This window comes from Pieris napi, chromosome 6, assembly GCF_905475465.1.
Source record: "Pieris napi chromosome 6, ilPieNapi1.2, whole genome shotgun sequence".
Lineage (NCBI taxonomy): Eukaryota > Metazoa > Arthropoda > Insecta > Lepidoptera > Pieridae > Pieris > Pieris napi.
In genome coordinates, this window is record NC_062239.1 from 7,903,432 (window position 1) to 7,919,191 (window position 15,760).

The 15,760-nt window shown below is 33.3% G+C and overlaps 1 protein-coding gene across 2 annotated transcripts in view; it reads right to left on the minus strand.

Annotated features, from left to right (window-relative positions):
* The window catches only part of LOC125050582, a 75,764-nt gene that overhangs the window by 15,155 nt on the left and 44,849 nt on the right, over window positions 1-15,760 (minus strand). For both annotated transcript variants that reach the window (XM_047650513.1, XM_047650512.1), the window contains exons 2-3: window positions 1,161-1,259; window positions 415-782 (exon numbers count right to left, since the gene is read on the minus strand). In XM_047650513.1, coding sequence (XP_047506469.1) covers window positions 415-782; window positions 1,161-1,218 — 426 coding nt within the window. In that variant the 5' untranslated portion in view covers window positions 1,219-1,259. The remainder of the gene's footprint in view (window positions 1-414; window positions 783-1,160; window positions 1,260-15,760) is intronic.

The following is a 15,760-nucleotide window of genomic DNA, read 5'->3' on the forward strand; positions in this document are numbered from 1 at the left end:
ATTTCAGACTGTAAATTGTTTTAATCATAATCTCGTAATGGATCGAAAGGTTTCCGTTATGAGTTTTGAACTCAAATTTATGCGACATTTAAACTTTAATAGGGATAACTTGAATTTAGGAATATGGAGTAACTGACTTTTAATACAATACAATAATTTGAAAATGAACACCGTAGTGAAAACAACAACAGCCTTTAATTTAAACAAATCCATTATTATTAAGCAAAAATTAACGTTTTTAAAGGTCCTTAAGTTAAGAGGTATTATCAAGACCTTTATTAATCTGCCAATATATTAGTATTCATTTCTCAACCGTCACTAAAGTTGGTAAAAAAAATCTTCTTTTATGTTAGAACCGGCTTACAAGTGTAACGTTTTCGCGAACCATTTTTATTCCGATTTGTATTCACTCACCGTTTTATCTTGAAGAAGACTAATCCTGCAATTCAAATGCGCGTCTTCGCCGAGCTGAACGGTAATTTTAGTCACATTACCAACTGGGACGTCCTCAAACGTCGGGCCATACTTCCTATCGTGATCGAAGTAGGACTTAACTGAGACCACATGTGGTACAACTTGCGGTGCAACTTGTTGGACAACTTGTGGTACAACCTGTTCGACTATTTGTGGTTCAAGTATGTCGACGGTCGGTTGCGGCACTTTGAAAGACTTTGTGCTGTCTATGGTGGAATTGCCGAGACGTAACATGATCGGGGCGGGAACGATGCCGGTGCTTAGAGCGTAGTAAGGCGTAACAGTTGTGTCTTCGTTGGTAATGTTATCTGGAAAGAGAGGTCTTTGTGAATAGTTTGCCGTTAGTAGAAGCAAAAAAATCATATAATTGTGAACCAACTAAACTAGTAAATAAGTTTTGTGAATTATATTTTTTAGATCGTTTTAATGCAAAGAACATAAGATAGAATAAAGTCTAAAATGTAAATGTAAAGGTATATATGGCAATCAATGGCAATCTATGGCAATCAATGGCAATATATGGCAATCAATGGCAATCTATGGCAATCAATGGCAATCAATGGCAATCAATGGCAATCTATGGTAATATGAGCCTAATGAGTGCCATAGGGCAATATGAGGTTATGCGTGATGATAACGAACTAATACCAAATAAAACATTTCTAAACGTTGAGAAGTTATTGTACCTATTGTGAATTGGCAGACGACTATCTGGGAGAGAATGAACACACCGACACTCCACATAGCGCCTGTCGGAGGCTGAGCCCCATTCGGAGCCTCATAATCTGGAACAAGTAAAACTTATTAATACAATAAATACTAGCATAAATGAAATAAAAAAAAATATTTGTAAGATTGTTGTAGTTTGTCTTGTTTGAGCCGCCTAGGAGGGGCAGACATAATATCGCCTATTCTAATGATCATGAAATACATCAGCTTACTGCTCCTGACTCGTCATCTGTTCTTGGGTCTTATACGGGTTGCAGACCAAGAGCTAAGCTAAGTTAGTTTAGCTTAGCTCGCATAGCTGACGCAGTTTTCCATACTTGTGTGCAGACCGCAAACTATGCGAACTAAGCTATGTGAGCTAACTAAAATATGCGAAGCTAATTTAGTTGTGTATGCCGATGCGCAGCTACACGAGCTAAGCTAAGCCCCTCCCGCTCCCCGCAAACCATTTGCACATCCTTCGCCACACTGACTGAGCTTTGGCTTAGCTGATGGTGTGCACGCTATTTATTGCTAGCTTAGCTTAGCCTAGCTTGCTTGGCATAGCTTAGTTTAGCCTTGGCATAGCTTAGTTTTCGGTCTGCAACCGGCTTAAGACGTGTCGGTTTCCTCACGATGTTTTTTTTCGTACTATCAATGAAATGGTCCATTTGTGCACAGCCGCACAACGTAGGACTAATGAGCACAGGCTTAAACTTTTGCTAGCTTCTAAAAATTCGATATAAAATTTTATCCCTTTCATAATAAATTAAATTCAGTTATTGCTTATACCTTGAACCGCACAAACTATTTACGCTACAACTATTACGTTCTTATATTATTTTATATTCTATTTTCAATATATTTCTTTGAACAGTAAGGATATTGTAAGCTACAGTATGTCTTTTACTTTGATCCTTAGACCTTTGAATGTTCACATCGACCTTGCATAATAATAGTCACACTTCAAACGGCTTGCAACATTCTTGAAAAGCCTTAGCAACTTCCGAATGGCCTCGCTTCAAATGCTCGAGGCAGTAATAACTAACTTACAAGTTTTCTTAGAACATCTATACAAATGAAAGTTTTCGTTACGTTACGACGCTCAAATATTATGGATTTATTTAATTATTCACATGTACTGTAGCCATTTATAGTATCAATATAGGTGCGCGGTGTTTTATTGATTAGTAGAAGTTATATATGGCCTGTGATTCGATTGATCTTGGCTATGCCAGGTCTAGAGACATTAAAGTCAAGTTGTTCCTTTGGGGCGCGTTATCAAAGCAAAATCAGTCTATTTCTACAAACTTGAAGCTTACTCATACCCTTATATATTGATATGGCATCTCCATACCTAACCTATATTCTACACATCAAGGGGTGCTATAACCGTCACATCAAATTTGTGCGTTTGTTTAATATATATTTTTCTTACTAGACGAAACCCTTTAGTGACTGTGTAAGTCACTGAATTTTTTTGTTGAAGACACGAATACACTTCGGTGGCGGTTTTTTGTATGGATAAGTTTAAATAAAACGCTTTGTTTGAAGCTGGGTATCAACTGACTTTAATGGTTTAAAATATGAGCTTATAACTAACACAAAATTAGGGGTAGAGGGTTTGCGACGCTAACAAAAACAAGCTTGGCTTATCTAAGGGTTCATAAATCGTAATGACAATTATGTTATTGGATATTACGAGTATCAGAAACGAGAATGTTAAAATACAATTCATAAGTGTGGTAAAAACTAATAGACCAGTGCAGATAGCCTTTAAAATAAATAAAAAGTGAAAAAAATTACAGTAGGATAAAACCCATTAGAAAAGCAGGGGAATATGATCAAAATGAAAGGAAAAATAAATTACGGTCGATCTGAGGTCGGGAAGGGGTCGGGGGGGGGGGGGGAGTTTTAAGGGTAAAAAACGGTTTATCTCGATTTCCGGCAAAACTAAAAGTCCTATCGAAGAAAGTTAAATGGCAAAGTTGTAGGTAATAAAAAGATCTAAAACTTTCGTATTCACACATTTTTCACATAACCTCAAAATTTATGTGAAAAATTCAAAAAACCAAGTTTTTGCTTTTTAATTTTTATCTTTTACAAAAATATTTTTTTTTTAACGAAATTTGGTGAAAACTTACCTTTCTATGTCCCAAATACGCTGTAATTTATTTGATTAAAAATATTTATTTGTTCACCTTATTTTGAATTAATATCGAAAAAACACCCTAATTTTCAATCGAAAATTCTGACGTCAAAATTTCAGCTTTTTTCAAAAAGTTGGTGTGCTTTCAGTTCGTTGAAATCTCTACTTTCCTATGGTAAAAAAATATGTATATATTACCATAGTAAATCTTCTCATAAAACGCAAAAAATCGTATGCAGTAACGCCCAGACCTGTCATCCCCTTCCTTACTTCTCTATGAAATACGAAAATTTTAGCCCATCTAAAGGCTAAATTTTTTTTTTAGGTCACTCAGGTATATATAAGTTATCTTAAAATAGTAATAAATAGGCATCTGATTAAAATTTAAAGAAGATTCATAGAGAAGTAAGGAAGGGGATGACAGGTCTGGGCGTTACTGCATACGTTTTTTTGCGTTTTCTGAGAAGATTTACTATGGCAATGTATATATATTTTTTTACCATAGGAAAGTAGAGATTTCAACAAACTGAAAGCACACCAACTTTTTGAAAAAAGCTGAAATTTTGACGTCAGAATTTTCGATTGAAAATTAGGGTGTTTTTTCGATATTAATTCAAAATAAGGTGAACAAATAAATATTTTTAATTAAATAAATTACAGCGTAATTGGGACATAGAAAGGTAAGTTTTCACCAAATTTCGTTAAAAAAAAATATTTTTGTAAAAGATAAAAATTAAAAACCAAAAACTTGGTTTTTTGAATTTTTCACATAAATTTTGAGGTTATGTGAAAAATGTGTGAAGACAAAAGTTTTAGATCTTTTTATTACCTACAACTTTGCCATTTAACTTTCTTCGATAGGACTTTTAGTTTTGCCGGAAATCGAGATAAACCGTTTTTTACCCTTAAAACTCCCCCCCTACCCCTTCCCGACCTCAGATCGACCGTAATTTATTTTTCCTTTCATTTTGATCATATTCCCCTGCTTTTCTAATGGGTTTCATCCTACTGTAATTTTTTTAGGTTTCAAAAATTATCGGCACTGGTCTATAAAGGCAATATTGGCTTCAAGTGTACGATGATTGTTTACATTTGGTTTACGCTTCTAATTATTACCTATATATTTATATGTAACTTTACTTTACTTTAGTTTTTCTTTACCATACCAGTGTTAAGAGAAACAAAGGTGTACAGCCGGTATTAAATATTCCATATTTGAAAGTAAAAGATCTCACATATTTCCACAAATGACCTGAAACCTACATTAACTTTTATATGAACACACATACAGAGCAAAAAAGGCGAGAAATGTGATAATCCCTTGTGTGACAGTCGTCTGCATTGGAGAAATCCTGTTTATGGCGCTTACTTGCATAAATATTTATAGAAACAACTTTTATGTTTACTTTTACTTAGAGTATTTGATTGGCAATAGTCTACGTGTCTCTGTGTGTCGATATAATATCAGTTTGTTTATGGGCAGGCTAAAATTGTTACTTTTAAATTTGTTTAGCAGTTGAATGACAAAATATATTTAACTAGAAAAAAATAAAAACGAAATATGTTCACTGTCTTATGTATATATATTAAATGGTGGCGCTATAACCTTCTGTAGGTCTGGGCCTCAGATTTGTGTATCTGTTTTGTGATCATTTTAATTGTTGGCTATCAAGTCTAAAATTATTGCAAACAAATCTATCACGCCTCGTCATCGGTCATTTTTGGATAGGAATATTTAGACTATTTATTTTTGGTTATTTAACAATCATTACAACAGCAACTAGATACTGTCTACAGCCTTGCTTGCTGTGGTTTTTTTCTCGTAAACACAAGACAAAATTAATTACAATAAATATGTTTAGTCCTGTAATAGTATCACTAAGTAACTTTAACGTGCCATTTTTAAAGATTAATTTCGTATAGAAACCTAACTATTCATACACATAGTTACTAAATTAAAAAAATGGCAAACCTATTAATATAGGATAATTCCTATAATATACATATAACCTCTTATCTATATTATCGTTACCTTGAGTTTATTTTTACGTGAGTTTTCTTTAATCTTTGCAGGATTTTAACTTGTTAACGAATACTTTTAAGTCAGTAATCTAAAAAGGGCTATAATTATGTATAAGAAAGTATAAAGGCTCTTTCATTATTTAGAGTTTGACACCTTGGTTGCATTTGGACCCTTGTAATCCGATTAAGGTAAAAGGATAAATTGAGATCATAATGACATACGGAAAAGCCGTGTAGATTTACGACTGACATGAATCCATTTCCTTCAATGAATGATCCAAATCACCGTAATACTGATTGGATTTGTATGAAAAATGCCTGATTTTTAAGGGGAATTCAAAAATTCTGTACTTAGATTAAAATTTGACTCTTATTTTATCTGTTTTTAAAATATGTTTACATAAATTCAAACGAGTGTAAACGTTCTTAGAGATCAAGATCATCTAATGGAGTGAGATGGGTTATTACTAAAGGTTAACTAAGACAATCGAAGGGGAATTCAATTAAATAATTCTAATAATCTGTGTAAGAAGTACTTTATTAAAGAAGTTCGAATACTATTAGTGCAAATATTAGGATACGAGATTTAATTAAAAATAAATGATATGCGATACTCACCCAAATAAAATACATTAATCCGTGAAAGCAATTATGAAGGTTGGGTAAAAAGGATACCTCTAACAGAAGTTTTTGTTTGCTTTGTTAATATAATGTAGGTATACAATATACATGCCTTTCTGTACCAGTATTATTCATTTGTTACATGTCCATTGAGGGGTACACTCCATCAGAGGGGTACAGGTATTGGTTATTGTCTTTTGCATTACAAATACCTGTACCCCTCTGATACAACACCGTTATATAAGAAAATTTACAACTCTGTTGTCCAGCAGCCTTCCAGCAACCAGCAGCTTTTGATCGGTTACCTCACATCGGACCGGTCAATTCTCAACTAGTAATAAGTCTATAATATACATAATTGATCGTGCATCTCATATCGGGCCTATTTAATTTTCATATTTAGTTATGTACCAATTATTGTACTAGTAATTAATTAAAGTAATTAAAATACATTTTGTTTTTTTTTTGGATTCACCGCTGGCCCTCACCTAATTCGTTTAACGTTTGTTACTATTTTATATATTATTTGTACTTATTTTAAAACAAAAAAATTAAATAAGTGTGTATTGAGCATCTAATAAGTCATTCGCATAGTTCAAAGTTTTCCAAGTCATATCAGACATAAAACAAGAAGATCTAAGTATTTCCTACTGTTATCTTGGCATTATCTTTTATAAACTGTTTTATTATTTGTTGGAATCACGCACGAATACTCATTCTGAAATGCTTCGTGGCTACAACAATAACACTCAATTTGCTGGTACAGTTATTAAGAATTATATCGTTCAAGTGACCGAACCTCGATTCGCAGATCTAGCCCTAATGGACAGCCTAATAGCTGTACGTGATCTAAATAAAACTATTTTGTTTTCGCTTAACACATTATTTGCTACTTTTATTACTTTTCGTGCGATTTGTGGTGTTAAGATTATTTTTCTGTATTTATTTTATGTTTGCTGGGCGATTCCGGCGTTCTAAAACTACTTAAATGGTTAAATACAAAATAGGAACCTCTTATAAAATATCTCTCACTCTCGCTCGAATTCTTCACCAATACAACAGAATAGACGCTGCTCATGCATAGCACGATATATTCGATATTGGGCTGAACAATTAAAAATAACCGTAGTCAGGACAACTACCTATCAGTTACCTAACCACAATTAGGAAAATAGGTTAGTGTTTTTTTTCCTTTTGGAACGAAGTTCATTATCGGGCGTTGTGAAAGGGGGCTAGACGGAAAAAATTCTTACGAAAAGTTGTCACGACACTTTTTTTGCTATTTGCTATTGTAATACACCGGTTCTCGTCCGATCACTGAAGTTAAGCAACGTCGGGCGAGGTCAGTACTTGGATGGGTGACCGCCTGAGAACACCTCGTGATGTTGGCTTTTTTTTCGTCGTAAGATTGGTGTCGAGAAAATCTATCATACTGTTATGATACCAATTAACATATAAATTAATCGAAAGGAATTTCGTTCCATCCAGGTGTCCCTTGACACCTCTAAAGTTTTTTTGAATAAGAAATATCTTTATTTTATTCTTTGTTTGTTTTGTTTTCATGGTGCAAAATGTGTCATATATTTAAAAAAATTAGACTGTAGAAAGTTTTTTGTATCTGAAGTGGTGTGCGTTAACAAATAAATAAGTTCTAATAACACATAACATTCTAACCTTAAATCTGCTCCGGAACTGAAAATTATAATGAAAGAAATGATATGAAATACTTTTAAAGTTAGTTCGATTTCATATGAAGTTACATCCAGTAATTTCAGACCACCAATTGAATAAGTGTTTACCTTACCATAGTGGCTGCTTGGTGGTTGAATATGAAAAGATAGAAAAAATCATGTACATTTATTGTTTGTTTTTAATACAAAACTCTGCTTCTAAATATTCTTGGATTGGTTTATTTATTTGGGGCGTAACAAGGAAAAACCTATTTGAAACGAATAACAATAAGGCGGGGTTCCACGTGCAGAATTATATTTATTTTGTTTTTTGTGTAAACAAAAAGTAAATTTATTTATTGCTTAGTGTTTTTATGAAATTCGCTTGCAACATTTATTTTAAATTAACTTTAGTTTTTTAATACCAACTAACAAAAGACAACTTTCGATCACAATAATTACCTATTTATTACCCTTCTTTTTTGCATTACTAATTTTGATTCCTAACCAAAAATTGTCTCGGATTAGAATTAAAAATATTAAATAATAGACACAGAACGTCTGTTCCAATCGCCATAAAGAATTAAGGGTGATTACACTAGTACAAGAACTGATGCGCTAAAGCTTAGAAGTACATAATTATTAATGGTATGAAGACTTTCAAACTTGAATACATCCCGGCTTCAAAGTTCTTTAAACTTCTACGAAACTGTTATGTAAGTAAGATACATGCCTCAAACACTTTTCATTGTACCAGCATTTTCGTTGAAAGTTTCTACTTCAGTCAAATAGTGTGATGGACGTATTATCTAATATGGATAACATAATTTTATTTGTAAAATTAACACTAAAACACTTTCAAACATTTGTCCCTTCTCGTTAATATTTCTTCTGTCTTCTCTTCTGTAATATTTTAGCCAAATAGTCTGAAAACCTCATGTTAACCCTGAAACACATATAATGGGAAATGTAAGGAAAGAGACCAAGGTATACACATACACATCATAAACTGACTAAGTATAACAAAATCTAGGCATTAAAGTCTCTACCATTCACCAAGCTGGAGAGCACCAGACATTGAAGCAGTGGTGTTGTTTAGAAGCACCCTCAGCGGCGAGGAACCGATCGGAGGAGGAGGATGTGCAATTAACAAAAGTAAAGTAAGTGAGAGAGAAAGTGACGGACACATACATATGTTTTAAACAAATATAACATCAGTCTCTGTATTATCATTAAAAATGTTTATATCTAAAATAAATATTTTATTATTTCTTACAGCACAGGTTAAATATAATTATTTATAATGATATATTAAAACAAAGAGCATTGTTGGCCTAGTGGCTTCAGCGTGCGACTCTCATACCTGAGGTCGTAGGTCCGGTGCAACAATGGACTTTCTTTCTATGTGCGCACACATTTGCTTGTACGGTGTAGGAAAACATCGTGTGGAAACCGACATGTCTTAGACCCAAAAGGTCGACGGCGTGTGTGGAGACTGATCACCTACTTGCCTATTAGATTTAAAAATGATCATGAATCAGATTCAGAAATCTGAGGCCAAGACCTAAAAGAGGTTGTAGCGCCACTAATTATTTTTTTATAATTAAAACAAAGATAAAATAATGAACGTTAATAACTTAATAATATCAACTTAATCTAAGCATTTTATTAGTAGAGGTTAGGTGAAGGTAATAATTGTAATAAAATTAATTCCTCAAATTTTATGAAGCACTAACTAATACAAAAGATATTATATATGCAGGTCGTTTTTCTCGCCACGCCGCGCTTAACGATATTATATGCCGCTCTCTTGCCTCTGTCAATGTTCCAGCAATTTTGGAGCCAACAGGCATCGCAAGAGACGTTGGCAAGCGGCCGGATGGGATGTCGTTGATCCTTCGGAGAATGGGACGGGCTTTAGTATGGGATGCTACTTGTGTGGACACGTTTGCCCCGTCTCACCTCCTTCGGACAAGCAAAAACGCTGGTAGGCGGAAAATATATACCATAACTTGTAGAGACTCTTGGGCCGTGCCCAGTTCAAGTGCACAGGCGCTTATTAAAGATTTAAGTTGGCATCTGGATAGTACCGGTGACCCCAGCTGGTGCTTTTTGGCTCAACGAATAAGTTTCGCAATACAGCGAGGAAATGCTGCCAGCGTTAAAGGTACACTGCCACCGGGACCAAACTTTTTAAATTTGTTTTTATAATTTTTATTATTACTTTGAAGGTTAAGAAAATTGTAGATACAAATTATACGTATGTAGCATGTTTGAAAACAAAACATAAAAGATAGGTTGATAACGCAAATGCTGCAAATTTCATAAATCATATTTGTATGGCCCAAAATAAGTATTATTATCATATAATTATAAAACATTTAGAAATCTAGCTTTTTAGTATTCGAAGAAAGTATTCGGACAAAAAGTATACCCTGTCAATAACTTGCCTCAATGACCTTTCATAGATATAATATTTGACAAGGGTGCGCTGAGATACTAAGCTGACAATTTACGAAACGGAGAACATAGAAACCGCTGATGTTTAAAAATTAACAGAGTTATTTTTGCTTGAGTGGACCTATTATTGAAAGATATTTCCAAAATTCATTTTGAACTAAAACAGTTAATTAAACGAATTTGGAAATAATAACTGAATAAATATAGTGTTATAAAGTTTGTATATATCGATCCTTTATTTAAAATCCTCGCCTGAAAAAAGACTATTAACATAAAAATGTTGTCAACTAGAAGTGAAGTTTATACGGGAACGTTGGAGACACAAGTTAATAAACTCTTTGTAGGGAAAGAAGGCAATAATGAATACAATGCCCATGAACACTCTCAATGCCAGAGGGTTTGCGAGTGCGTTGCCGGCCATTTAAGTATTACTTACTTACTTACTTAATTTCCTATAACCCCTAGTTAGGGCAGAGGGCGTCCACAGTGAGTCTCCATCGCGTTCGGTCTTGAGCCTCGTATTTTACCTCGCTCCAAGTCTTTCCAGCTCTCTTTGCCTCGTCTGCGACTGTACGGCGCCAGGTTTGCTTGGGACTGCCACGCTTCCGCTTTGCTCCTTGCGGGTTCCAATCAAGCGCCTGCTTGGGAATATGATTAGGATCCCTTCGAAGTGTATGGCCTATCCAATTCCACTCGCGTCGCTTGATCTGCTGGTGGATCTACCATTTAAGTATTGGTACGCACTTTTCTTTAAGGACCCTAAGTAGGATTGGTTCTGAAATAGTTCAGTGGGTAGCTGATTCACATAGTTGTGGTGCGCGGCAAATTCTGCCTTACATAACGCTCTGTTGTGGAACGACTGACGTCGAGGTAATACGGGTGAGATTTTGTATTCGGCCTCGACGTCTAACGATGAAACTCGGCTGCGGGTATTACGTATATGTAGGAAACTTTCATTCCGTATTTGCTTTCTAAATTATAAGAATAATAAGGATTGGCTTTTTAAAGAAATTTCAAAAAGGTTAGTCGACATCACAGGAGTCCGAAGATCTGGCAACTACCTCGGACAAAGAATTAGTCTAGCGATTCAAAGGGGGAACGCTGCCAGTATCTTCGGAACCTTGCCTAAAGGGACTCCTTTTAATAATATATTTTAGTTTATGTTAAGGTTAGTTATTTATTTCAATGTATATTATTTTATTATTATGTCTTTTAAATTAATAAATAAGGATTCTTTTTGTTACTGCCTTCATATAGGTATGATAGTTAAGCTATTGTGTACCATTAGCTATAAATTTTCTAATTAATGTGCAACTTTTCTTGGAAGTTGATTATAATAACAGTACAATATTACCCAAAATATTGTATATAAAGCACTCTTTTGTATTTCTGGTGGATCCTCGTAGATCTGATTAAACAAAATGACCTTGGCAACTTGACAGAAGATAAAATCAATTCTTATTAAGATGTATATATCGCATGAAATACATTTTATCTACTGCAGATAATTGCTTGGTACAAAACCCTTTTGATATCATCTGTATCTACACTTTCGTATCTGAACTCTACTTTAGTAAAAAGCAGTAAAAGTCTGATAACCACTACTTAATAAGGTAGGTACACACAAGTGTCTTAAAAAAATGATTTTAACAAAGTTAATTTGTCTTTGAAAGATGCGCCATACTAATCGTGAAAATAAAGATAATAGCAGATCGTAAATAGGACTTTATGTTTAATTCTTAATAAGATCTACGAATCTCATGACAATGGTGATACTTTCTTTTTACGAAACCTATTTTGAGATGGACAAAAAGTAAATGTCATAGAATTGTATCAATTCCTTGTACCTTTTCTTTTTAGTTTAAAATGCGGACAGCTGAACAATTGACTGTAGCGGACAATACGTAAAATATCGCCGTTTTATCCGCCAACTGAGCGAACAAAGACCTTCGATAGTCAAACGTACTACAAGAGAACGTACTTTTGATAAAGTAAAACGGAAAATACTAGCTGCAGGGACTATACCATCAAGATTCATGTTTATAAAGATCTTTTTTATTATTATACAAGATGAAATACAGACACTGTCTTTGTTATTTTTAGTCCTATACAAAACGGATTAAAAAATAGCCTACAGACCGGCAACGCAATAACAAAATGGGAGTTCATAGGTGTTAGCTGCCTTTTTCCTTTTCAATTAAAGTAAGTTTTTTTAAGTAATGTAATAATGTGTATCATTTAAAAATAGTTGCTATTTTAGTGAATAAGTCAGGAGGATTTATATACGTATACATTTGCTTCGCCAGCCCTAAAGTCGAGTTGATGTTGTTTGGGGAAAACTATTTATGATAGATTCGATATGATGGCAATACGAATGATAATGATCTGTAAGACTTGTGTAATTTTGTATTATTGTTTATGGCGTCATAACCGTTTTTTTGGATATTAATTGTCGTAAATTAAATATATATACACAAATCTTATATAATTAACCTGAAAAGTTAAATGAAAATCGATAGTGTCTTAATAAAATTTGGCCGGGTTCAATCAGCAGCAGATATTAAATTAGGACCCATAATTAGTGAAAGATAGTTCAATCAAGAAGTGAGTGAATGATCGATTGAACGAGTAAGTGATCCGCAATGTGAGCTATTAATCGCAGTGCGTGCTTGGCGTGTTAATACCGAATGGGATGTAGAGTAATTTATTCTTAGTTTATCGTAAACGATAAAACTGCGTGAGCTATGCTCTTGAGGGCAAGTAAACCTCGTTTCCCCAAATATTCTAGTAATTTTTATATTAAACAAAACAAACTATTTTGTGAGCTTCTACTACCACCGTAACAAGTACCCTGTTTACAAAAAGATAAGGTTTAGGTAGGTTTTAGTATAATTTAGTTTTACTGAGCATATGATGTTTGTTAATGGTGACTTTGTCAATATTTAATAAGATTAGTACAAAAATCAATATTCAGGAATTCTATGCAGAATAAACTGCATGCTAGCGTTGTAAAAAATATATAAATAATGTTCGAGAATTTCAGTGCCGTTGAAAGCTTATAGTTAAACGTTTTATGAAGAGTAAGCAAAATAGTAGGCATTCTTGAAATATTTCCTAGTTTCATTAAAACAGAGACTTAAGCACTGAGAAATCAAATGCACCTATTTTGTGTGACAATGGAATTAATGATTACTTGAGACGAACTAGACTCAATATAAAAAAAATCCGTGGATTTAAGCTATAATCCCGTCGCGTTTTATACTCATCCTGCTTTGTACTCCTGTATCTTTTTATTGATAATTTTTCGAATGGCATACGTTTTCAGAGTATTCCTCCAATTTAGTGTCTAAGATACGCCAATTTCCTCACGACATATTCACTAGTATTCCCTTTGCTTACCTAAAATAATTTATTTACTCTGTTGATTTATAAAATCTGTATTTAAATTCATCCAAATACAATTTGGTTGAAAAATAAATGACGATCAACTTATAAGTTCAAAAGTGTGTAGATAACAGTTTTACAATAATTATGCAGCGAAATCAAAAGCTCTCGCATTTCCGCGGTTGGTTTCAATTGAAAATAATTATTTATTTTTAAAATTTTTATCGTCCAAATGAAACAACATTTTTATTCATGTTACATATATTTTAAATTATAAGTAGCTTATTTTTTGAACGAACAAGTCTTTATATCGCACATATAAAAATCCATTGGTGCGTGTCTGAAAAATGCAAAACCTCAGAGTTGACAGTTTAACGTGTCACAATATATATGTACTAATATATGTTCAATCAACATGAACGTCACGTATTTATGATATTAAAAAAACTGAGCTAATTAGAACTCTCAATCGATAATCTAAATCAAAACGCCCAAGCACTTTCTGCTTTCCTAATATCTTATTCGGATTTTCGGATTTTACATTCAGGGAAAAAAACATTATTTGACCTTTTAAATCATAAAACGTTCTCAACGGCGTGAATAACTTATAATTAAAGTACTTTATTCAACTCTCGGTTCTATTATTCCCTTCGGTATTCATAAAGAATATTTTTACGATTTAAATATTTGATAACGGAATGTGTTATTCTTTATAAATGGGCTTCGAAACGGGGGTTTGTAAAACGATTTTACAAAAGTGAAATTGTTATATGATTGTCGCCATTAATAGTTTAACAAAAGAACAATTTAACACAAATGTTAAAAAGATTTTTGTTTGGTTAAACTTATGTTGAATAGTCAACGCTATCACTACGTATTTACAAATTTAAGCGAGTGAAGCGCTGGTCCCTGCTATATATATGTATATTGTATATATATACCGTATATCAGACGATATCTTTAGTGTAACATTTTTTCGTTACGCGTCACATTTTTCGGTTACGCGCCATTTTGCTTTTTGAAGTCAAACTTCTTTATCGGCGTTGGGATGAAAGTTCTTTATCGACGTATGGGAGAAATTTTGTAGCAAATCGTCACGTTTTTCGGTTACGCGCCATGTTGCTTTTTGAAGTCAAACTTCTTTATCGGCGTTAGAATGAATTTTTTATCGACGTATGGGAGAAATTTTGTAGCAAATCGTCACGTTTTTCGGTTACGCGCCATCTTTTTCTTGTCCCTACCACGGTTGATCCGAAGAGATTCGAAGCCATTAATAACAAAAATATATAATAACGATTACATTGATAGTAATAATTCTATTACAATTAATGAAATTCTGTAATAATCTTAGTAGTAATAAGGTAAAATGAAATAATTGTATTTGTGTTCATGTCTATGATAATAAAAGCCTTTTGTTAAACTTTATTTAACCAATTTCGTTAAGTTGCATATAGTAGATCATTTTTCGAAAAATAAGGTCATAAAGAAGTTTCACTTCTTACGTGTGTACACCTAGTACACGCACACATTTTTTTACTTCCCGATTATGTCTTACTAATAAGCTGTAAAGAAACAGTTATATATTGTCAAACTTTATTAAATTTATATGAGTTTAAATTGCAAAATTTGTTTATTACGTATAAAATTTTAATTAATTAAAGCAATTCATTTCCAAACAGACCCATTCAGATGTTTGTAACTTAATAAATAGCTGACGTTGCTACTTGAGTATGCAGACGACGTCTTCTATAAATTTAATATTTAAAATTTATTTTTGCTTTCATTAAAAAACTTGAAACATATTGAACTTTAATTTCTTTGTGTTAGTGTTGATGGCTATAGTAGAGTGGTTTGCGTTTGCTGTTTTACTAGTTTAATCGCACAGCTATGGTTGTGTATTAATTCATTATTATAGAGTGGCGATGTTTTTAAAGCAAATTGATAACTAGTTTAAGTTAGATTTGTATTCGTCAAAAACGTGGATACGGCCATTATGGCACACAACGTAGCTCAGATTCAAAGACACAAAATAAAGTATAAAAAGTAAAGGGCAAAGGTCAAAAGACAAAACGAAAATCCAAGAAGGAAGAAAGGTCTAGTTCAGAAGAAGAAAACTGACTTTTATGGGACGACAGTTCTGAAAAATTTCCAGATATAAGCCATGTTAAAGATACAAAGTGTTTGTATCGTGAAGATCTCTATTTTATGAATGCTGGAGGTGAAATATGTGTTCAATGCCTATGTTGCACATTATTGAATTATGGGCTCATGA